Genomic DNA, 25,247 nt, shown 5'->3' with positions numbered 1-25,247 from the left:
TACAAAATGAACTGTACAGTATTCCTGTGTGGGCCACTGGTGATAATAAATCTAGAAGACATCTATTCAGGCGCTAGCAGTTTCCACTGTGATTCATGTACAGCTGTCTCACCGGAGCGCAGTCAGGGGAAATAAAAAGCGGCAGGATCATCGACTGCCGACACATTTCTGAGGCCTTATGCCTGAAAGTAACAGGCGTGATACGCTGAGTAAGATAAAGCTATTAAGAGGCTTCTTAGTGCTAGTCTCTTAGAGGCTTTAATGCTGCAGCTTGTTTAATTCTTTAGAAATCACAGTTTCCCATACCTGAAATTGAAATGGCTAATGCAATATTAATGGGAAGATCTGCATCAGGAAATGCAGAATGTTTGAATTCCATTTTTGATATGCTACAAATACATACTTTACATGATAGCAAATGATTCTGCAGTGACCATGCTGGCGTTTTCTATACATTTGGTTCCATCTATTGACTTCATTATATTTCTGTACGATATTAAAATCTATTAGCAGACTTAGCAGATTTGTGCTTGTGATTAAACTTGAGGAAGCTTCAAGGGATTGCCAATCATATGGACATTAATGGGAACCAATGGCTGTCTGGAATATCTAAACAAGTTTTTTGAAATAGATTAAATGGTCTATAGAGATGTAAATAATTAGTTAGTCTTTCAAAGGGAAAACATAATAAAGGCTCAACAACCCATACCTGAAGAAACTTTATTCATTTATAAAAGCATGTGCCCTCGATGGACTGGCGGCCTGTCCAGGGTGACCCCTGCCTTCGCCCTATGTCAGCTGGGATAGGCTCCAGCACCCCCGCGACCCTAATGAGGATAAGCGGTATTGAAAATGGATGGATGGATGGTCTATAGAGATGTAAATAATTAGTTAGTCTTTCAAAGGGAAAACATAATAAAGGCTCAACAACCCATACCTGAAGAAACTTTATTCATTTATAAAAGCCAATAACCCTGACGAAACAAATAAAGAGGAGTATACATATAACATACATTTCCTAAGCATGAAAATGCACTCAATGTTGACATCTGTTAAAAAAATTGTTTCCGCTCACAACCACAAAAGACCAAGAGATGTTAAAAGGTTTGGAAAAAATTGATTTACAAAAATGAAATCCATTGTGTATTGTACATGGCAGATGCATGCAAGAATGACAGAGTCGATGTCACTGGACATATCGGTGTCTTTCTCATGACGCCGGCTGACATGAACAGATCAGAGAAGAGCTTCAGCTCTGAGGAAGAGAGCACATCTCTTGGATCACAGTGATTTTAGCAAATGCTTCTATCATTTTGATGGCGTGTGTGTTTGTGAGTGAGGCAGCTTCAATAACTTATGACAGTAACTGCACAGCAGCTGAAAGAAAGGAGGGACTGCAGGACCAGTACCATCCCACAATCACGGTAAACCCCACGTCCAATATAAGATACACAATCAGATCAACCAAGAATAATAATTAAAAAGAAAAAAAACTAATTTGATGATTCAGTAGCATCAAACAACCGATTCGAAACTCTTCGATATGCCAGGCTAACATTAGTCTTAATTTGTGTTTGATTACGTTTTCCCACACAATCTGTTCGGTGGGGCAAATTAAATGCCTGCCCAGTCAGATCAGTCCATCTCACCATTTCATGCATTATGTAAATAACGTTGCATTATGTAAGTAAAGTGAAGGCCTTACCATCTTCAGTTATACATGTCACATGCATACGTTTGTCTGAGTTACATCATCTCCAGTAACTATGTACCTAAGGGTTTTAAAAACATGATAATTCATTAGCGAGTTGACCGGGTGCTTAATCTTTGTGGAGAAGGTGCGCAGTTGCTTTTTCTTCCTCTCACTTGCATGGTGTCCCACTTCAGCCGGGGATATTTCACCCAAACAACATGCATGTCGAGAATAGGATAGTTTGCCTCTGAGGAAGTTAATCGCGTAAATGGTGCGAGAAGGCTAAATACAAGTTCCATCTGGTTTCTGACAACACCTAAGCTCTTTTTAATTAGTGTGTTAAAACTTGCTGGGGAAAGACCATCCATCTTCAGCCACATAAAAGCTGATATATATTATATGACTAATCAACGAAGTCGGGGAAAAGCCAGTTCCATGGTCTCTATCCTGTAGCCCTTATAAAAGACAAACCACCTATGTACAGTACGGCATAGGTGGTTCAGAACTCTTTCGGACAAATATCTATTATTGGACCACCTTTAGGCTGTGGCCACTCCAGTAGGTTAATAAATAACAATTTCGCATAAATAGTTTAAATGTCCTGCCCTAATAATCTGTAAGGCAACCTGCCGAAGAAAGTGTGATTATGTGCGTGTTAATAAACATGTCTGCCTGCATGTCTTTGAATGTCTCAACGTGTTTGTTTGTTTTTGTGTTTGTGTGTGTGTTGGTGTGCACCCTTTGTTACACATTTAGCATTTCAACAATGACAAAACACTTGTGTCTAAAAGAGTCTGTATCAAATCGGTATTAATGTTGCACAGGTTTATAATGTGAACATTAATACAGAGAAGACAATTAGTCCACTCCCAGAGCTCGGAGCTGTCTCTCTATCTCGTCGTCGGAGATGGTGGCCTGTTTAGAGGAGGCGGCGCTGGGGAGGCTCTTTCCTGCAGCTGGAGCTCTTACCATCTGGAAAAACACATGGGCACAACATTTCCCATTAGTGGGCACACACAGAATTCAAACTTAACACACACACAATCACAGAGCCCGGTACTTGTCGCAAGATTGGCTGCTGTGGACAGCTGCCTCCTGCTATTCCAAAGACAAATGTAAAGGACCAGTTCAAATTGGATCGCAATTACTGTTGATTATATTGGAAAACTATTCACGCCACGAAACAATTCACACTGCATGAATACTTTGTGATGTGCCTTTAAAATTACGTATGCCCATCACAGCATTAATGCAAGTGGGCGTTATACAAGCATTGTTCTTTACAGCATTAATCATCCACTTGCATGAAAAACAGAATTAAGGAATCACTTTTCAACTCTCTTTAATCCTTCTCTTGAGAATATGGCTTTCTAGCTCTGCTGGTTAATGGTTGACTATTTTATGTGCTTCGGCATCCTTCAGGCTTTTTCACTGGTATTACACCAGTTAAATAAGTGTTACGACAACCTGGCCCTCCCCACCCAAAAAGCATAATCAAATGACGTGGATCTTGATTCAAACTATTATTAAATTGCCTTTGTCTGTTATTTGTTATAGTATTATATGACAATTCCAGTGAATATGACAACAACACATATGGTTGAATATTTACTATGTTTCTCCGGAACTATCATAGTTTATGAGTCTTGTAACTTCCTTCCAGGTTTCGGTTTGATTGAAAAAGCTTTATTGTTTAGCTTTTCCCAGAATGCGCACAAAACGATAGCATTCAAAGAATTCTCTGCTCAGTCTTTTATTGTGATTAAGCAAGGAGGAAAATTACACCCCTAATTTTAACAACCGTTTTGCAGGGTTTTATGGATCTTGTCTGTTTGTTCTCTCCAGCTGTGGGCTCGTTTATGGGACAATGTGTGGGTTTGTACATTGTGTTATGAGAGGTAATAACTCATGAAGCCCCCCAGGGGGAGCCAGACACACAGCAGATGGGAAGGCTGGCAGTAACACAGACTAAAGTACATAAGAGTTAGAAGAGCTGGAGGCTAGCCCCACCATGTGGCAGCTGGAATACATCTTAACAGTCGAGTAAAAGTTATGTGGAACAGTTGTTGTTCAGATTTTTCTGGGGGATCATTTACATGTTTAAAATGTCCTTTTACATTCTCTCATAGTCATAACACTTAAATAAAGCCCCATGGGCTGAATGTTTTTCAAACAGAAGATAGTATAAAGTTATGGTCTCTCTCTCTCTCTCTCTCTCTCTCTCTCTCTCTCTCTCTGAATTTCTTACCTTTCCTGAGATCTCAATGCCGATCTCATCCAGAACCTGGTTGACAATGTCCTGAGATTCCTCTTCATCCCCAGACTCGTCAAAGATCTCGTCTAAAGTGTCGTTGACTGGACAGATTGTGAGACAGGAAAGGAGGAGAAGAGGACAGACAGGTCAATTAAATCAAAATGCATTGATATTCAGTCACAGTTTGGACTTTAGAGTGAGAAAGCTTACAATTGTGCTCCAAACTACTAAATGCATGTGTGGATGCTTGTGCGCTGGCAATCCCACTATGCAAATGAAAAAGCCTCTCCATGTCATTGTCACAATCATACCTTCATGTTTCTCTTTTTCTCATCAGAACACAAATTGCCACACCCGTCACCCGTAACACCATTCACAGATATCCTGACAATCTGGTTTTGGCAAGCCTGTAAATTCCAGAGCTCATTGTGTGTTTATTATGAGTCCTTACTCATTTCCTCGGTCATGCCCATCTTCATGTTCTCCTTCTGGAAGTCCTGCATGGTCTTCAGGGTCTTCTGTGGATCCATCTTTTTATTGACTGCTTGCATAGTCTGTACACGTGATTAAAAGAAAGGTGAGAGAATTGATCTTGAGGTTTTCAGCTGGTACTGAGGAGAAGCAGCATAGTGCAAGATCTGCTCTTGAGCAAACAAACAAAATGACCTTGCATATTACAGACAGGGCCGTTTCCCAAGTAGCAAATTCAAGATGAGTTATGCTCTTATTATAAATCAGCGTCTCAAAGAGATATTTGTGAAATAGGGCTTAATGCTGCGAATATTCGCAATGTGTTTGGTGTAAACGCAGCATTAGAAGACTTGCTCTGCATTCATTAGCAAGAAAGGATAATAGAAGTACAACAAATAAATAATGCGTCTCCTTCCTTCCCATGAGAGATCAGCACAAAGGTGGCACATTTTCACAGCTTGACCCGACAGCACATCAGATACATTTCCAACATTGACATGCTGCTCTAGACCATGTTAACCTATGTAGCTATGTGAGAGGAAAGCGCTGCTCTACTCACTGAATAAATGTATGTTGTAAGTAAATCTGTCTGTAAATCAACTTTGTTTATGTATGACATAAAAACAATTAACACATTTGCTTTCTTTTGCTTCCTGAAAACAGCCCCCCCCCCCCCACACACACACACACTTTTGTGAGCAGTAAAAAAAACACAGAGCTGTGTAGCTGTGTAGAAAATAAAGTGAAGACAGTGACAATAATAATGTCACCTGCACTGTCATCTGAAAAACTATGAATGCTTGAACGGGGAAAAGATAAAGATGAGAGCAGTGGGACTTATATGTGAAGCATATAATGTCTTATTTACTGCCCTGTCGGGAAAGGAGGGATAGGGGTGGAGGGATGTGATGATAGAGAGTGCTCTACTGAACATGAAGGGATGCAGCACACAAATATGAGGCTGAGGACTTTTCCTGGAAGAGAATTAATCTGATGCCTAATTATATTTGACCTGTGTGTGTGAAGTCTACGTACAGTACAACGCCCGTGGCCAATTACCACTTAATTTACAACAACGCCACCAGTCTTGTCTTTACACATGAACAGATGCCAGATTAATACTTTACACACTTAGATCACTGAAACTAGTTCAAACAAAAGCACACCCAACGGTGAGCTGAATGTAGTAGAGATCAAATGTCCAAATGGACAAGTATTTCAGCTTTCAAACCCTGACCTCAGAGCAGCAGACTTCAAGGAGAGGGTCTATGATCTTCTTACCTTTGCGGAGGTGGCCATGGCGCCGGCCATCTTCATTTGTGAGTTCATGACCTTCGTCTGCGTAGACATGGAGGTGACCTTGGAGCTGACAGCGTATGTGCGGTTCTTCTGCTTCCTCAGCTGGACCAGCTGCTTGGCGAGAATCTTACATGCCTCCTTGTTACCAGTCTTAGCCATTTTCTTGATTTCAGCCTCCTGACGGGGGGGGAGGGGATAGTGTGTCAATTTTAGGATTTGAAAATGTCAGTGGGCAAATTTATGAAAATTGTGCCCATAATAGCCACTAACAGCTCCAAATTATAATTCAACTACAGTGTAGATATCTGGAACAAATCCACTGAAGCTATTGAGAGCCCAAGTGTCTCCTGGTTTTATGGGTGTGTCATCTGAGATAATGTTCCTCCGTATATGCAGATACAGGGAGAAAAATACAGTTTGAGGCTGCCTATATTTCAGATTTGCCGCAGCGGAGCAGCCACCTTACACAACATGTACATTTCTCATCAAAGTCATGTTTTGTGAACTTTATAGTGCCAGTGAGCGCCACCAATGTTCCATCCGTCTCAGCAATACAACATGTTCACCATGTCCAAAGCCACATTGCAATCAGGTTGGAATAAATTGACAGCCTTGTTAAAAGGGTAACACCCATGGGTGACTCTTGAACGCGGTTCTGAATGGGCAATGCATGGCGATGCCATATATAAAGGAAAACATGTTATGGTCATTACTCGTTTTTGCCATTTTTAATGACAGTTCATGACTCAGACAGTTCAGGAGGGCTTTTTGTGTTAATACATTATTATGTAAATAACTTATATCCACGATACTCCCGAGAGATCAATGCATTTGCAAATATAAACATAGTGAATATTGTCATCTGGATCAGGCCTTACACACTGGCACACAAATACACATTTTTAGCTTTGGTAAACATCAGAAAATACACTAAAGCCCACAGGGAACCTGTGTGTGAGCATCCCAAGAGACACACGTGGAGCTGCAGGTTACAGCAGGCTAGCCAGGCCTCTCAGCACAGCTACAGTACGTACAACAGCCCCAGCATCTTGTGTGTGAGCTAAAAGCATCTTCAGGAAAATAACAATCAATTATTAATGTTTGATGAGACAAAAGACATTCCCCACTCAGCTCAGTCTCTCTCTCACACACACACACACACACACACACACACACACACACACACACACACACACACACACACACACACACACACACACACACACACACACACACACACACACACACACACACACACACACACACACACACACACACACACACACACACACACACACACACACACACTTTTGTGAGCAGTAAAAAAAAACATGTAGAGCTGTGTAGAAAATAAAGTGAAGACAGTGACAATAATAATGTCACCTGCACTGTCATCTGAAAAACTATGAATGCTTGAACGGGGAAAAGAAAAAGATGAGAGCAGTGGGACTTATATGTGAAGCATATAATGTCTTATTTACTGCCCTGTCGGGAAAGGAGGGATAGGGGTGGAGGGATGTGATGATAGAGAGTGCTCTACTGAACATGAAGGGATGCAGCACACAAATATGAGGCTGTGAGGACTTTTCCTGGAAGGAGCTGGGAATATTAATGTATTTAGGGACATGGATCTTTCTGAACAAAAGATGGACAACGTGTTGCAGGAGCAGCTTCAATCCAACTACCCTGTGAATTTTTAAACATGACTAAAACCTTTTTTGTTATTAACTTGTGGTTTCAATGTATTTTTTTTGTATCAGGAAGCTACGGACAGTCCTGATTGTGCTAATATAGGTCATTTCCATTTCTTACCGAATGTATCTTTTATTCAAAAAGTGCAACAAAGCTTTAAAAATAATAATTAGACTAATTAGCGGAAAGCATTAATGAGGAACAAAAATGTGGTTCCCCAGGGAGGTAATTATGCCCTGTATGATATTTACTTAATACAATAGAAGTGAGAGGAAACCGCCAGATTCTTTCATCTTTCACAGAGTGGAAATGTTGTGTGTGTCAGGGAATACAGCCGTAGCGTGAAATGTTGAGTGCGTGTGTGTGTGTGTGTGTGTGTGTGAGTGAGAGAGAGAGAGAGAGGTGTCTGACTTGCCTGAAGCAAAACCACAACACCAGCTCATTCTTGCTATTAATTTAGGCCCATTAGCAAATCAGTCTCATTCCCATATTGTCGGAAAATAATGTGATATGCATCTCTAGCTATGTGTTGGGAGAGCAGGGGGGTCTTAATAAAGTTGTGATGCAATATGTGGAAATCTATGGAAAATGCCTTAGATAGACTGTTGTCCCCAGACTTATGTGTGTGTGTGTGTGCCCACCATTTGTTTCTCTTGTTTCTCCAGCGCTGCTCTGTCCCTGGTGATCTGTCTCTGAGTGCCACGCAGCTCCTTCGACTGTTCCTTGATTACGTCTTTGGAGAGAGACAGAAAGGAAGACAGGTAATACTTTGTGGAAACATTTTTAACACTTAAGTGCCATTTACAGATATCAAAATGCAAATGAGCAAAGAGTTCACGTGATTACATGTATTACTTTTAATCTAATCAAATATGAACACTTTAACTATGTGCAGAATGGTGGCAACACAAGTCCATTCTCAAAATCTGGCATTACTCATCACTTGCAGAGCCGAAACAATCAGAGGTTAACAGCTGGGAAAAAAAGCACAAGAATGTCACGTACAATCTTTGTTCTTCTTCTATCTGGTTTCATTAAGGATCGCCCTCTACCATTTATTTTCAGTGGAATATAACTGAAGTGTGTCAAGCAGCACTTTGAGAATTCATACTGTCACCACCAACTGAGGAAGTGCTTGGACAGCTCACACCAATATTGAGTCTAAACCACCCACACAAAGTGGCATCATGTGAGATTATGCATGACCCTGAAGTCACACATTCATCCACAACTTCTGAGTGAGGGACATCCCTGTAATCACTTTGACACACACCTTCAGGTCCTCCAGAAAAGAAACAGTTGTGGCGTTTTGAGTTAATGTCATTTTGTAGCCTCTGACTACAGAAAATAATAGTTTTAAAGTGTATCAGAAATCCCCTGAAATAACCAAAACTCAATTCAGTTTAAACTCTGGGGTGCTTTTGGACATTGCAATATACAGCACAATACATACGCAGTATCCTTTCAGGAATCTATAACGAATCGTCAATTATTAAATAAAGTTAAGAATCAGAATAAATTAAATCCTAAAATACCCTTGAACAAGAAACCTTTAAAAGGAAAAAAAGCAAAACAGGAGGAATCCCTCCTTCAGGACAAACAGAAGTCGATAGATGAGCACAGAATTACATATCAATAAATCAGTTCTCGAGAAAGACATGTAGAGTTCAGACTTATATTAAGAAAAAAAGAAAAGAAAAATAAAGGATGAACTCAACAATTGACTCTAAACAAATGATTCAGCTCCATATTCTTAAGTTGCAAGAAAATATAACTTATAATAATAATAATAATAATAATAATAATAATAATAATAATAATAATGGAAAAAGCAAACAATTGCCAAAAAAAGGCATTATTCTTTCTGAAAAGTTCAGCAAGCATGAAGTTGCTCAAAACACGTCATCGTATTGGACCACTTGTGGGATCCACATACGTATAAGGTGACGTGCCGCCAACGTTTCAAAATGGGAGGGATATCGTCCTACAAATAAGTGTGATCTAACCCACCCATCCATTCGCCAAATAACCAGAAACCACTTCAGCCACCCTACCCAGGGCTACAACGACAAAGAAACCTCTGTCCAGAGAGGGAGAGGTGAATTATACAATATGAGATGGAAACTGAGAAATGTCAATGAGAAGACCGGACAACGGCGTGGAGTGGCGGCAACGCGGCACAGTAAGTACAGTATGCAGACGATCGGTGTGGGTGAAACTGGAATGACAATGATGGGAGGAGTAGGGAGGCGGATCTGTGAGAAGATTTACCTTTTTTAAACATGAAGCTGATATACTTTATGAAATTCTTGACACAAAAAGGTGTGGGGTCCAGAGGAGGTGAACTTTAATGCTCCCCGCCCCCCTTCTGGAAACCCAGCCCTATGAGTCAATATAATGAGTATTTGAAAAAGAATAATTCATTCATTAACTATGATAAAGGAGAGGCTGATTTTCCGTTTTGACCTTGTGAGGCTGATTACCTAGCCTGGAGACAGAAAAACGGAAATACTGAAGAATGTTGACATCACTGTATATTACAATGGCAACGTCCAACTGCAAAGACAGCATGATATGATGGCATATTTTAACAGCATGTCCTTTAGAATTTAGAATTGCATCACACAGTTTGTAATACGGTTGTTTTTATCTTATCACTGCAAGGCAGTTACTGAGGAGTCTGTGTCAATCACAAAGGACAGTAATGTAACGTTATCTGTATTATTGTCTTCCCCACACAGGACATGTGCGTTGGAACTGAGGTGCAGTAACCTTTGGGATATATATGTTTTTAAATAAATAAAATCACAACAAATAGCATAACTGCACATATTAATACATATATTACATACATATTAAACGTTTTGAGAGACATTTTATGAAAAGTGGGGTTCATGTGACATAATAAAACCAATGAGTAAACCTCAGCCTCCGCTCCTGTGTCGCAATGAAATCACCTTCTTCCTTTCTGGCTCTCACGCTAACAGATAACTAACGACTTGTAACGCCACATATTGTTGCTCACAGCTACACTGTAACGTTAATCCAGCCAGTGTTACCTATTGCGTGTCACCACCGTGGCTACATTAAGTTGTGTCTGCGGTGTTTTTAGGCTTCTGTCTGCTTCAGTGTGACTGAGTGACTCGGCCTGCCCCAGAACAGGGAGAACAAGTTCGCGTTAAATAGGAAGAGCTGAGTTCATATGGGAACAACACAGCAGTCTGAACACCGGGGCTAAAACAACTTAGCTAACAGTTAGCTCTTCACATAGAACAAACTTACCATCGACAGTCTTCTTCTTGAAAAGGTCCATTTCGCTGCTTTGTATCGACTGGAATATAAAAGACCGATCCTGAACTGGTCTACCGTGTGATTGTTATCGTTAAAACCGCCGTTAAGCCGTCACACCGAGGCAGTGGGTCAGTTTAGCAGCTTCCTGGTTGACTTTCTGTTGTCGGAGTTCCTCCCTCAGCTGACTGACTCGATGGCTCCCCGTGACGTCACGGCGCGACTCTCATGCTGCCTTCATTGTGCCTCGTAAAATGTTCCATTGCGATCAGAAAAGTGTGTTTGCCTCGTCGAAATGATGCCGAATATTGCAAAATGTCAGTTCTGTGTGTTCTGTTGGACTGTATCGCCATATGAATGTCTGGACTACATGAGAATGTCATCTGAATGCTAAGGTGTATGGTTGCACCCAGTCTACTTCCAGAGGTCTACAGAGGTTGGACCGGAAAAGCCATGGTAGCCCGACTAGAAAAATATATACATTAAATTAAGTTACAGTAATGCGAGACATTAGATTAGGACCTCTATTTACCAGTATGTTAGTTTATTCCTATCAATTGAAAATAGAGTTGTAATAGTCCATGCAGCCTATGAAGGCAGCATAAATGCAAACTAATAAAATGTCCAAAATGGCAACATTGACATCTGTTATTATTGCTTAATGCTACGGCTTTTGAGTTTGAATGGATTTTAATTTTCACATTTACAGGATGTTTTTTAATTTGCTCTCCCTTCCTCTCAGTCTTTCTCACTCTTTCAAGTATGAAGCAGTCTATGCATTTGGGCATGTTATCTGTATGTACCGTCCATACCACACAAATGTGTAATCTGTTGTAAAGGAAACAATCAACAGAGGGAGTTCCTGTCTATAAAACAACCCCAAAGCTTCTTACAACATCATAAATTCAGTTCTTCTCAATTTCCTGTATACTAGAGGCGAGGGGTTTCATGCACTCCAGCATGTATTCATGTATTCGTATTGCCTTATTTCATATTGATGCTGAGAGCAACTTTATATGCTGTGGTGGGACTCTTGAACCATAACCAACTCAATTTGGTCATGCATGTGTGTGTATGTGTATTGGAAGTGGTGGTTGGAGGTAGTGCAGAAGATATAAGGTGGGGGGTCTCAACCCAGAAATGGGAAGAGATGCTAAGTTTTGTCTGGAACAGAGGAGAGAGGGGTGACTTTGAGGGGAAAGAGAGGAGGATGGGTAGCCTTTCGCTCTTTTTTCTATCTCCAAAGTGTGTGTGTGTGTGTGTGTGTGTGTGTGTGTGTGTGTGTGTGTGTGTCTGTGCGTGCACTTGCCTGTGTGCATCAGCATGTTGTCCTGAGGCGTTGTTCTTGTTAAGGTTATTAGGGAAGATGTTTGGCACTAATCATTGGAGGACTACAGGGACCCCCCCACTAAACGGCCTCATCATCAGAGAGCCCCAGTGGTGATAAATCTAGCCCCAAGCACCCAAAGAGGCTTGCAGGTACCAAGCCTGTATCTGTGTCCAGTAGGTGCATGTGAAATATATATATATATATATATATATATATATATATATATATTGGGCATTTATTATTTAAAAAATTAAACAACAATTAAGGAAAATGCCTCTCTTTTCGTTTTCTAGCATTTCTTTCTCTACTTTTTTCCTCTTTCTATCTCTCCCATTCTCCTCCTCTATGTAATAAAGCCCGAGGCCAGCATACATGTAATGTTTAGGCACTAACTACAGAGTCTATGGACACACACACACACACACAGCAGAGAGAGACATTCATGTGTGAAATGAGATCTCTGCACAATCAGTGGGAGTCGCAGCCATAAAGTACATCAAGCTTTCCAGCTTTAAGGTATCATCAAACAAATCTCACAGATCCTTTCACTTGATGAATGTGGGAGTTATTTTTGCAACAACTGTGTTTTTCTCCTCTTCACAGATAAACCCAGACGTCCAAAGATGAAGCAAGTGTTGGGTCCGGTGATGAGGGGTCCTTTTTAGGTGGAGTTATAATAGACAAGAGAGTACTGATATTTTACACCTCATAACAATTTCACATTTTTTATTCAACACACCAAAATTGCAAGGGTTCTGTTTTTTCCAGTCACCTTATAGCAACTTTAATATATGTAAATTTAGACACAACCAGTCACACAAAAACCCTTACTTGAAGCTTTTGCAAGATACTTATTTTACTCTATTTTAGAAAGTCTCTTTAGAAGTAGAATGTCACAATTTACTACATCAATCAGACAATCCTGAATTAATAATGTCACATTTTTACAGTAATAGACAACCAGTATCTGCCCCATATGTCCAAACCACAGAATCCATTTTTTCCGTTTTTTTTAGATTTTGTCATTTGCAATAGAATTTCAACAAAGCTCCCTCGGGCATCCTCGGGATGCACATCTCATTCCACATACATCATTGAATCATAATAGGATATAAGATATGCTGCATTCTACCTTGTGCCTCTGACATGTAAGCAGGCTGAAATATGTCTGTATGTAAACACAGAGAGATGAGAGACTGTGATGGGAGGCACGGGATTTCTACACTACTTCTGCTCTCTGATGGATGGATACTTCACTCCTACCCAGATGGAGAGAGATAGATAGAAGGAGGCAGCGAGGACACAAAGAGTACCAGAGGGATTAAAGGAAAAGGAGAATGGAGGGCACATTCACTGAGAGGAAGAGAGGGGAGAATCAAGGCAACAGTCAAAGATAGAGAAGAGCATGGGACAAAAGGAGAAGTCATATTTTACAAGATCATCAGAAAGTCTGGAATCACTTGGAAAACTTGATCTTTACTAATACCGTGCACTCTGCAACCAAACTCTTATACAGATACAGTACATGCTGTTCGTTGTGGAGCTACAACAAGGAGACGTTTAGCTTGACTCAGTATTTTGTATTTTGTTTATTTACACAAAACCCAAACTGTAAAGTGTTATTAATGATAAGACACCAGGCGGTCACTGCGCAACTAGTTTCTACGCTCTTTTTTTTCAGGCTAGCTGTTTCCCCCTGTTTCCAGTCTTGATGCTAAGGTACGCTAACAGGCTTCTGGCTAAGGCTTCAAAAAAAACGGCCATAAGAATGGTATTGATCTTCTCATTCAACTCTTAGCAAAAAATGTAATAATTTGATTTACCAAAATGTCAAAGTGTTCCTTTAAATATCCTAATCGGGTGTATCCGCTTTTTAACATGATGCCGTTTGTTATTGAAAGTACACAAGAAGTTATCCGCACCACACTGTATGTACGGGGAAGCTTTAAGAGGAATTATCTCTAACATGATATGTGGATCGGTTTAGGAACACAGAGGGTAAGTAGTGGAGAGCATTTAGGACATATGGAAGACAGCAGGTGGCCGGGAAAGCGGGAAGAGATGAGGAGATGCTAATCAGCGGGGAGGCAGGGGGCGGGGAGGCAGGGACGGTCTAATAAATCGAGTGAGTGCCTCTGCCCGTTTCTGCCCGTGGGACGAATGTAGTCGCGCTCACCGGCGCAGTGCAGCATCGGGGAATTATGGGTAATGAGGGATTATTCTCCCCGGTAGTGTTTGCTCATCACCATTGCCACTCTCAACCTCCCCAGCCTCCAACGGAGCACACACACACACACACACACACACACACACACACACACACACACACACACACCTCTAAAACTGGGCAAATTTAGCATGTAGATGCAGGTGTGGGGTATGAATAAAAACATGTGCAGACACACACACACCTTACAACCATCCTGATGGTTTTGTGAGTAAGGTCAAACAGCGAGGTGCTATTGTTTAAATCTGCTGCTGGCGCCAATTTTGGATGTCACAGTCAGTGAAGCAGATACACGGTTCAATGACACCCTCTTTTACCCACAGGTCCTTTTTGCCTGAGGAGGACAATCTGTCTGAGGGTAGATCCCACATGCATCAAACCAGAACCCTCTTTTGATTCTCCCACTCTCTCTCTCTCTCTCTCTCTCTCTCTCTATATCTCTCTCTCTCTCTCTCTCTCTCTCTCTCTCTCTTTCTCCCTCTTCTGTTTCTCTAGTCCGTGGAACTCCTCGCCCCAGGGCCAGGCTGTGACCACACAAAGTAGGCTGGTGGTCCCAGCAGGAGCCGAGGCACAGACACACCATTAGCATGAGGGAATTAGAGTTAACTGGAAGGGCAACAGAGGACGAGTGCGAAGACGTTTCGTTGAGTTGTTCTGAATGCCATCCTCTGAAAATCCAGAACAATGTGTTTGTAATGATTTTGTTTTACAGCATGCATCACATTTGAAACGGAAGTCTTTATGATACACTTAGGGCAGTGTAATTTGTAACGACAGCTGGACAGGTAGGTAAAGTTGAGTTTGTCAATTGAGAATAATCCAACTGGAACAGCAGTGAATCACCTTCAGCGCGCAGTTTTACACCTTTTACACCATTTTTGGTTTTAGTGTTGTGGAATAAATAATGAAATGTTACAATACAAAGGGTCTTCTTTTTCTTGTCGTAAACACACTGGACATGCTCCAGGGAACACATTTGAAAACAACTTTTAATATTAATTCATGTGGAGTCTTTGGTGATATCGAAATCAAAGCCCACCTTTATTACAGGTGTATATGTATGACCTTTTATAAATGGCTTAATTGGTGAACATATGAACACACAGAACAAACATAACATTTTATTGCAAACGAAAACACACAAAAGACTTAGACAGAAGAGGATATGCAGTAGATTTTATAATCAAAATGTTATAGTCAAAATGTCAAAGATTTGTCTTTTCTCTTATAAAAAAGAAACAGCACTTTTTTTTTAAAGTGGTAATCATTGGATTAGAGCAACATCAGTAGTTTAATATAGAGGAGCGGTCCCCAAAGCAAAATAAAAACTGTGTCCCACATTTTCGCTCAAGGTGTCAGAACAGCTAAAAAAGCTTCCTGTGTCTCCACTCATTCCTTTGTATTGTTTCATTGTGTATTTTCTCTTATAGAGAGCATTTTATTACTGTCACAGATAATATGAATCAAATCTACATTCTTCCCCATGTCAGTGTTTAAACCAAACATCAAAATGTAGCAAAATAGAAAGGAACCGGTATAGGATGCTTAATTTCACACATATCGAAAGCTTGAAAGCCAAATGTCCAACATTGAACGTTTTTTTTATTTTTCCAATTAGCTGTGGATTTACAGATTTAACATTTAAATAGATGTCCAGTTTTAGTTTAAAAGGACAATCCAAACCCAGTTACACTCTCCAAAGGGGTACACACATCTGTCAAGTGGGTTTGCCCTCCATCAACATGACCCTGTCTTTGAGTCTCCATCATGTCATTAACCTCTGCTGGGCAGCCTGTGCAGCTTCCTTTATCTTTATACAAGCAGCATATGAGTTAAAACTGGAGGGGAGAGTATAAGTAATTATCTGCTTCTTAAGCAAGGTCAGCATGTTGACTCTTGAGGGAAACCAATATACGCTGGTCACTCTGTTAACAGACAGTCAGACACACACACGTCAGATACACACGCATGTACGCTGTGCAGCAAGTACTTCTCTTTGTCTAGTCTTTGCAATTAAAACTCCCATTTCAATTTCTAGAATGTGCAATAATGGCTTGAGCAATTAAAACTGAATATGTGTGATCACTGAGATAATGAAAAGGCTTTTGTTTGACAAAAAAAAAAGCTTTTCTTTTTTCCTTCGGTTAACATGGAAATTCCATTTCCATTAACTTACAAATGACTGTCTTTTGCTCATTAGAAAACACAATGTTGCTACAGTGCTAATGATCCCACCATGTTGTGTTATGTCTCATTTAAACTATATAACACATGAGGCAAATCCGTTTTTTTTTCTGAATACGACTAAAATCCTCTGATATTGCATCACTCCATGTATATAAAGATGCACTAATAGTTCTTTAATTAGATTCAATAGTTGGCACTACTCCCCCACCTCTCACACACACAACACTAAACTAGAAACTGCATGGAATTATCCACTGAATGGACAGGTATACACAAATATCATATAATAAGTGTGTATGTGTGAAATAACGGCAGAGTTTTAGATATGTTTATGAGGTTTATGACAATGAAATAAGAAAAATATGATTCACAATTCTAAACGTATCATAATTGTAATCAAAACCCCAAATACTCGTGTTATTTTGGAGGATTTTCCAAGAATAAAATGTCTTGCAGCTCAATGACATCTCCGTTGGTGGTGGCCTACGTGTTTCCTACGTGTACATGAGAGAGCTTGCATGGGCGGTGTTCATTTGTGTGCCTGCACATGAGCCTTATCATCGTCATCATCAACATCGTCATTATGATCATCATCATCATCATCATCATCATCATCATCATCTTCAGATCATCCAGAGAGTCAGCTGAGGCAGGTGTGCGTTTCTATAGACCCTTCCCGGGGGCAAAAGAACGATAGCAACCGCACCACAAAACTCATGATGTTGCAGTCTGCTTAATGTGAGATATCATCAGCACTCAGCGTTATCTCACACCTGCCTCATCAGGAGTGCACTGTAAGGTTGAAAAAGGTAGATCTTTTAATTGGTCAAACTCTTCCTTTATGTTGTTAATTGTCATCGTCAATGTCTCAAAACTTGGAGGGTCGAACTTTCGTTTATCTCTGAGACTCAGATCTGGGACACAACACTTGGTGACCTGTTTTCTGGAGTTTTTTTTTTTTTTTTTTTCTTGGGATACATCCCCAAAACATCCTCCTGCCCAGAGAGGAATGCTCCTCCGAAATGTGCTTGTGATCTAAAGTGGTGGAAGTTTAGTTAGCATGAAATAATTCTTTAGATCTAAAGCACTGGAGGTGCCCATCGTTCTTTGAAGGGTTTAAACCAGCAGGAAAAGCAAACAATTCTCAAACTCCACTTGAATTTCATTCCCTTCCCTTCTCCTCCCTCCGTTTTCCCCCTTCAAAACATCCACTAATAATCGTCTCAGTGCCTCATTAGGAATCAGGGGAGTAGAGGCACAGGCTGCTCCAGATGTTTGGTGGAAAACCCCCGAGGTCCAGCGTCTGTGTCGGAGAGCTCATGTGTGTATCTGTCTGTTGTAAGTGTGTGTGTGTATGTGACACCGCTATAGATGTGTGTGTTATACTTCCTGCACTGTCTCCGGGCTTGACTCTGAGTGTTCCACTGCCCCACTTCCACAGCAGGCGAAGGCAGCGAGGGAAACAATTCCCTGTGTGAAAACACTAGATGGAGACACGGACTAACTCTGCCACCTCTGCACCATTTTATAATCAGTCTCTTTGTCCGCTGGCGTCGTCACAATGAGCGATCTATCTGTCAGTCAGGACATGCAGGTGGCAGTAAAGGATTTGAATGATTTATGATGCATGATGCTGACGGTTTATTCAAATCTGACCCAGTCTCCAACTTTGTTGTGATAGATGTTTAATTGCTTATTCATTGTAAAATTGATGAGTGAATTGACCACACATTGGCTGTTACTATTACCATTCTTTAAATACGATGTCAATACTGGAGGACACACTGTGTACTTATTATGACATTTTAAAAGGACCACAAAATGCACTCTTTTCGAGTCAGCTTTCAACTCATATAATCTGTAAAGATTTTGCCAATATTAATTATAGCATTTTCTCGCCATGGGCAAGGCTGAGCTCCTCTGAAATAAATAAAACTCAAAATGTTTTTTTGTGATTGCTGTATAAGTGCGTGTCTTTCAAAATGCTGCCCCACTCGCTTCATCCGCTTGAGACTGAATAATTCACGCTCCCTTAAAATCAAAATGAATGAAATATGAGAGAAAATGGTGAGACTGTTACCCACTTGCCATAGATGTCTGCGAGGTCTCGTCAGAAGGCACCTGGCAACCAGCATGCAGCGCTGGTGGAGGAAGTAAATTATAAATCTTCCTGTTGTTTTTGTTAAACATTTGCATTTCACAAGATAAAAGGGAAAAATGAGAAGAGACAAATAAACATAAAATGTATCTCTGAGTCAGACATTGAAGCAATTCCGTAAAAAACTAAACTTTTATTCTTTGCCATTTATATATAAAAGGACACATTTAGTTTTCGATGGATCTCTGGACTTAACATGTATTTGATGCCTGAATTTTTTTTCATTTGGATGTAAAGGGCCACCTCGCATCCACATGTTGGGAAAAATGGACTGAACCAGCGACTTGTAGTGAAGTAAAAGTCTTTTTTTCACATGAGTCGTGTACAGGTGGACATAATATAATTGATAACAGCTGAATTCCATTTCGCTGCTTCAGTTTCAGGCTCCTGGTATTGTGCGTGCTGGCTCACTGTCACACTGTTGTGGCTTACACCGGAGCCATCATTAACATTATTAGTAACACCTGTGCTTTCGCTATTGGGAGAAGCCGAGAGGCCAATTACTGTGCGTGTGTGTGTGTGTGTGTGTGTGTGTGTGTGTGTGTGTGTGTGTGTGTGTGTGTGTGTGTGTGTGTGTTTAGGCTTCAACAGTACGAATTGCAGCTCATTAGCGCTAGGTTGGCCTACAACCTAATTAACTTTTATAAAAACACATTGTACACCTCTCCTACAAATTCATCTGACATCAGAGACTAAATGTACCTCTTGCAGTGAGTGTTGTGTCTCACAATTTACAGAATTTGAGAGAGAAGGTCAGGCCGCATGTGTCATACTTGGTCTTGGTGAACAAGATGGCAGGAAAGAAGCCAGGTGTCATCGATCTAACCACTGCATTCCTCTGCAGCACCCTGCTGTCTCAATTAAAAAAACAATTGTGAGTGAAAATAAAATTTCAGTGTGGTTATTTGTGAAATTGGGTGTTCTAAAATGGAATTGGCTATTATTATTATTTAAAACCCCTGTGTAATCATGCCCTGCATATCTTTATGTCAGCCCTTTTAATGACCTGGCTTACGATGCGAGTCAGTGTAACTGGGTACATGCGGTTCACTGGAATTACCCTGCGTTTTTTTGGATCACTTTTTCTCATACCGAGTAATCTGGTGAAGTTTCTCTCTTGACTCAATCTGACTGAAGATATCTGGCCACAGGAAAAGAAGATGTGTCCGAGCCAGACTGGGCAGTGGAATCCTTTTCTCAGAGGGCCCAAACCATCTGCTTCTCAGGAAAGCCAACCATATGTTAAGCAAGTGGCGCTGGTGCTTAAGTGCGGCTTGAGGCTTTTAATGAGAAACTTCTGCACCGAAGTTCTGGAACTCGCTAAAAAAAAGGAAGCCATGATAACAAGAAGCTGTGCTTTGCTCCTCACCACATGCAAAAATGATGGAGCGCTTAACAAACTGCCAACAGGGCTGACCTGGAGGGTGAAGTGATGCCAACACACAGGCCAGCCTTACTCCCAGGAAGAGCAGGCACCAGCCATTCAAGAGTTGTAATTGTCCTTGGAGAGCTCTTACACATTATGAAATAAAGTATTTAATTGCACATAACACAAGTCCCTATTGAGTATAGATAATAAGGTGAACACAGGAAGGAAGTGACACATTTTGAAATAATTGTAATAACTTTAAGATGAGGTTTGCCTGTCCATGATTCTTATTAATGCTGTGCTTTCAAGATCATCTTCAGCACGTGGTGTTATATTCTTTACTTCTTTTTTTTAAACTTAAATTACACTGAAGATCAGCATTTTCTTGGAGTCATTTGCTTCTTCCACAGATGCTGTGGATCCTCACAGCATAACAGCAGGTCTCATAAAACGGTCAAACTGACAGCCACGTCATGGCACTGGTCTCGCCAACAGGTGGCAGCAAACAGCTCAGCTCACTCAGTCAGGAGGCTTCGTTCAAAGAGGGGAAGCTAAGGAATAGTCAGGACAAGGCAGTGATAACCATGACGTCCTGGAAGCTGAATAGTTAATGGACATACCACTGCAAAGTTAATGGTTATATGTCATCTGTGTTTGCCTCCATGTCTGCTATTATAAGTGTCTGATAATATTATGGAATGGGCCCTACAGAGAAATAAAACTTGTTTCTATACCTTTCTCTTGAGTCCTTGATTCTGTTTGTTATTTTGTGTCCAGCTCTGAGAAATGTCTTTCTGAAGTTGTGTCGAAATCATCTAAATATTCAGCCATGATATTGATATTAGATACCATTGTTTTCTGTACTCCAACACAACAAACTCTGACAACCTGATGCCCAGAGACACCCCCCCCCCCTCTCTCTCTCTCTCCCTCTCTCTCTCTCTCTCTCGCTCTCTCTCTCTCTCCAACTGTCTCTTTCCACCGTTGTCTTCCGGCAACAATTCTTAGAGCTGTATTGCTGTTCCGCAATTGCCTGATATGATTGCTTTGCTGCCCATCTGGCTGCAACATGCTCCCACAACAATGTACCCAATTTCATAAATTGTTGACCACATCAGTTAGAAAAACAGGGAAAACAGGGTCCAGGTTGAAAAATACCAAAGTCACCCTTTAAATATCCCCAAAGTCCTGGCCGCCACCCAAAACTGTGACAGGCAGTCCTGAGGTCAAAGACCCATGAACTATGAGATCTTCATAAGACACAGTATGAGTACAAACTTGTATTAATGAGTGCCACCAGTGGCAATTGAACAGGTGTATTTATGACTGTGTTAGTGCCTTGCTAAACTCCACTGCGGCATGCACTCTTCCTCGGTGGGCGTGAGCAAATGGCCCCAGCCCTCTCTAAATATAACTCCCTTCCAAAACAGAGAGAGAAAGAGAAGGAGGGAAGGGATAACTTACCCAATCAGAGGCGGCCTACAAACTTTTTTTCTCCCTTTTTTAATTTATTTTTTAGAATACAGTGTGTGTGTCTTATATCGTTTTGATCCATTTGTGGCCCCGGGTGGTGCTGGTGGAGCGCGCAGCGGGACGCGCATTGTCTGTATGCAAACTGGACGACATGGCCATTGTATGCGTTCAGGCATATATGGAGGCACTGATAGCTCGGGGGATACAGCCCGTCTGAAGTCTCAGGAGTGAAGAGCCCGCGGCTGCGTTGTGCGCGTTTCTCTCCTCTCTTCTCATTAACCGCTCGGGTCCGTCGCTATGAGTTGCCTGGATGTGATGTACCACCAAAGCTATGGAGCGCACTACCTCCCTGCAGCGGCATACAAGTCGACGTACTATAACCACCATCATCAGCAACAACAGGTGAGATATCCGTCATACCACCTTTGAATCTATGGAGTGACATGGAGTTTTTTTTTTTTTTTTTAAATAATGGACATTTCAAATAGTTCATGTCACCTTGAAATAAGTGTGTGACTTGACTAATTAACGGTAACTATTTTTGATAGGCTGTTGAAGAAATAGTAGAAGTTAACTTTGGATGTGTATATAGTCCGACCATGAATTTAAGTTGGGAATGTCACCTCCCCTAAAGGAATATTTTGTCGACTTTTCACTTTTTTTTCGTTTTTTCCTTCAAAAAGTGTTTTACTATATTGCCTGACTTCTCTTCAGGACACCGCATCGAACTTCAATTACTCCTCATACACACCCGTCTTAACTTTAATTTCAGCTTTGAATGATTAAATTCCGGCCTGATGTTCAGGTCAGGCGTAATGACACGGAACTATTAATCCTGCGGTCAAATGGTGACGTAATGACAGCCGGTCAGTGACGGTCAGTCACTCAGGAATGTGGATGGGGAACACTGAGCTTTACAAATAGTTGGAGGGCAGTATGGGAAAAAAGTAACTCATTTTCACACAGCTCCCAAACCCATGATTATCATACTTAGGTATAGTTTATGGTTTTATTGTGTGGGTAAACAACGGTAGCATCAACAACATGTGTAATAAGATATGGCCATTTATTCTCTACTATAATGTTAATTATGTGCTGATTCTATTACAATCTAGTTTACTTCTGGCTTGATCTGTAAATCTCTCTCTCTCTCTCTCTCTCTTTCTCTTCCTCCAGAGGAGGCTGAGTGTTCACAGTAAGATGCAGGAGTGTATGGAGCAGCAGCAGCAAGAAGGAGGAAGAGGGATGCTCTCCAGGGATCAAGGCCTGCGGCAGGGTCCTGCAGCACCGGAAACCGAATCTGGCCATAGATCCACATCTGATTCAGAACTGAAGGATGGTACTCAACCAGCAGAGGCAGAGTACTTGAGCTCCCGCTGTGTTTTGTTCACCTACTTCCAAGGCAACATCGGTGACGTTGTCGATGAGCACTTCTCCCGGGCTCTCAGTCAGTCCAGCACCTTTAACAGTGAGACCAAACCGATCAGAGTGACTCAGCCGTCTGCCTCGGCCACGGCTGGCTTATGGAAAGGTGAGTGGGGCAGGACATTGAAATAGTTCTCAAAGAGCAAAATACATAGCTGATGGAGATTTTATCCTCCGTTAATTATTCTATTCATTAAAACACTGGAATTATTACGTTGCAGTGTGTTAAAGTATTTGTGATGCAATTGTTTCAGATGGGTCTCTCTCTGAGGGTCAGAGCAGCACGGTGTGGAACAGCACCTATCCATCACAGGCCAGTCCTTGCCTTCCATCTGTCTCAGTCCACCCAGACTTCTCTTCCAGCCCTGTTTCCTTCAACCACCCCGATGGAGCTCTGTGGGCCGATCACGTGCTCTCCCAGGCCAGCCTCCCTCCTCCGGCTGCCCTCCATGACAGCTGGACCTACAGTCTGAATCCCCCGAGTTCAAGTGGCTACCCCAATGTCCACAACGTCTACCATCCTCACCCCCACATTCACACCCGGCACCACCACCCCATGCTCCATTCATACCCAACCCACAGCTCAGCATTGGATCCCAGGTTTAATCCTCTGCTGCTGCCCGGTGTTCGGAACCAGAGCCAGCCGACCGCCAGCACAGGGAGTTCCCCACTCAGCGAGGGGTTGAAGACGGAGATGGACCCCAGCAGCAGCAGCGCCATCACGTCTACCTCTGTCACCTGGACTCCCTCTGCACTCCATGGATCCCTGGAGGTGTATGACTCAGGTAGATACAAAACAATAGATTCACTTTCAAGCATTTGTTAAACTTCACACGTCATCTAACTTGCCCAGTAAGTGACACTTAGCACAATAGTAATCCCCCTTCTGTCTGTCTCTCCTGCAGCTCTTGATCAGACCAAAGCAAAGACGTCAGTGTGGTTCTAACTGATGTACGGACATTGAGAAAAGAGAATCAATTCACACCAAAAAGGACCTACTATGTGGCTCTATCAATGTATGGCTGCAAAACCAGCACTGTAATGTACAATGTAGGTAGAAGGCTTACTGTAGCTTAGACGATGAGTCTTGCACTGTCCACAGAACGTATTACGGAGATGAACTCAGGCTTTGGACTTAAATGACACTGATCTCCTGCTTTGGTTGCGGGTCAAGGGTCACGAAGAATGATATATAACGGACTACTAGCTTTAAAAATGAGAGGCCTCTTCTCTGATGGCACACAACGCCATTTCTCTTTTATGCAATGTAAGACCAAGTGGTTCTGTTTCAAGAGCTTGATTTTGATCCACATTTCTGTTTTGTACAGTACATGTTTGTTGATGACTGTAAATGTTTTTGTGTGTACAGTTTTGCAATGCTAAGTTGTTGTTTGCTGGATGACCTTTGCTAAAAATTCTTGCCTGGATGCTTCTTTACTTTTTGCATTAAGGGATTGTGTAGTGTAAATATTGGCACTCTATGTTTAAGTAATAAATCGTTGAACTGTAAGCATGTGATGGTTATTTTTCATTTACTGAACCAAAAAAACCCAAAGAACATGTAGAATCCAAGAAAAAAACATTCACTTCCAAGTAAATACAAGGGTATTGAGCACACCACTCATTCAACTCCTGCTCCCAAGAGACATGTGTGTGTTGTCCAACTCATCACACATAACTTTAGCATGACATCAAGTCAGAAAAAAGTTTCCTTTGGTAGTGCTTTTGCCATGTATCCTCTGCTCTCGGTACTATTGCCATTATTTAATCAAGTGGTATTTCCAGGCAGACAGAGGCAGAGGTTTTACTGTCTCTTTTTTTAAAGTTACACATTTTGAGAGCAGACCGGCAGAAACAAAAATACAATTGAAACCTGCTGCTATGCGGATGATAAAGATGAAAGTGGAAAATCAATAACCACAGAAGCAGTTTGTTAAACTGTTAGGAGGTTGTTTTCACAATTCTTTTTCAGCACAGATATCCACCCATAACTGGTGGCTTTTTATTTTCAACACTGTTTCCTCAACCCAACTGGGCTCGCTCAAAATAAGAACTACTGAATAACTTTAATTTTGTCAGGTGGAAACAGCTAAACCAGACTGGAGCTGAGTTGTACTGTAGGGAAGTGTGTTGCATTCCACAGACAGTTATTGTAAGATACCTTTACATGTCTGTTGTCTGTCTCCACACAAACACACATGTGAAAACACACACACACTCCCAGACTGAGAAACACACACCAAGGAATGCATTTCCTGTCAGGACAGGAAGTTTGTTGGAGTGGCAGACTACTAAGACATTCGAAGACATAAGCAGAAAGACATAAGCAGATTTCAGGTACCACACCACAGTTTATGCTGGTTTGGTTTTATTCTGTTAAC

General features: G+C 41.4%; 2 protein-coding genes across 2 annotated transcripts; one reads left to right on the top strand and one right to left on the bottom strand.

Annotated features, from left to right (window-relative positions):
• Window positions 1–931: 931 nt before the first annotated feature.
• Window positions 932–10,913, bottom strand: chmp2ba (charged multivesicular body protein 2Ba). Its single transcript, XM_034561539.1, has 6 exons — window positions 10,692–10,913; window positions 8,051–8,142; window positions 5,700–5,894; window positions 4,399–4,501; window positions 3,942–4,048; window positions 932–2,665 (listed from the first exon to the last, which is right to left on the bottom strand). Exons 1-6 carry the CDS (start codon window positions 10,720–10,722, stop codon window positions 2,552–2,554), a joined length of 642 nt encoding a protein of 213 aa, XP_034417430.1. The 5' UTR covers window positions 10,723–10,913; the 3' UTR covers window positions 932–2,551.
• A 10,725-nt stretch (window positions 10,914–21,638) lies between these two features.
• vgll3 (vestigial-like family member 3) lies at window positions 21,639–24,322 on the top strand. The gene is made up of 4 exons (XM_034562078.1): window positions 21,639–21,843; window positions 22,618–22,972; window positions 23,121–23,651; window positions 23,772–24,322. The coding sequence occupies exons 1-4, from the start codon at window positions 21,739–21,741 to the stop codon at window positions 23,810–23,812; spliced, it is 1,032 nt and encodes a 343-aa protein (XP_034417969.1). The 5' UTR covers window positions 21,639–21,738; the 3' UTR covers window positions 23,813–24,322.
• The last annotated feature ends 925 nt before the right edge of the window (window positions 24,323–25,247 follow it).

The sequence above is a fragment of the Cyclopterus lumpus genome, chromosome 21, assembly GCF_009769545.1.
Source record: "Cyclopterus lumpus isolate fCycLum1 chromosome 21, fCycLum1.pri, whole genome shotgun sequence".
Classification (NCBI taxonomy): domain Eukaryota; kingdom Metazoa; phylum Chordata; class Actinopteri; order Perciformes; family Cyclopteridae; genus Cyclopterus; species Cyclopterus lumpus.
This window is presented reverse-complemented; position numbering and strand designations above follow the sequence as displayed.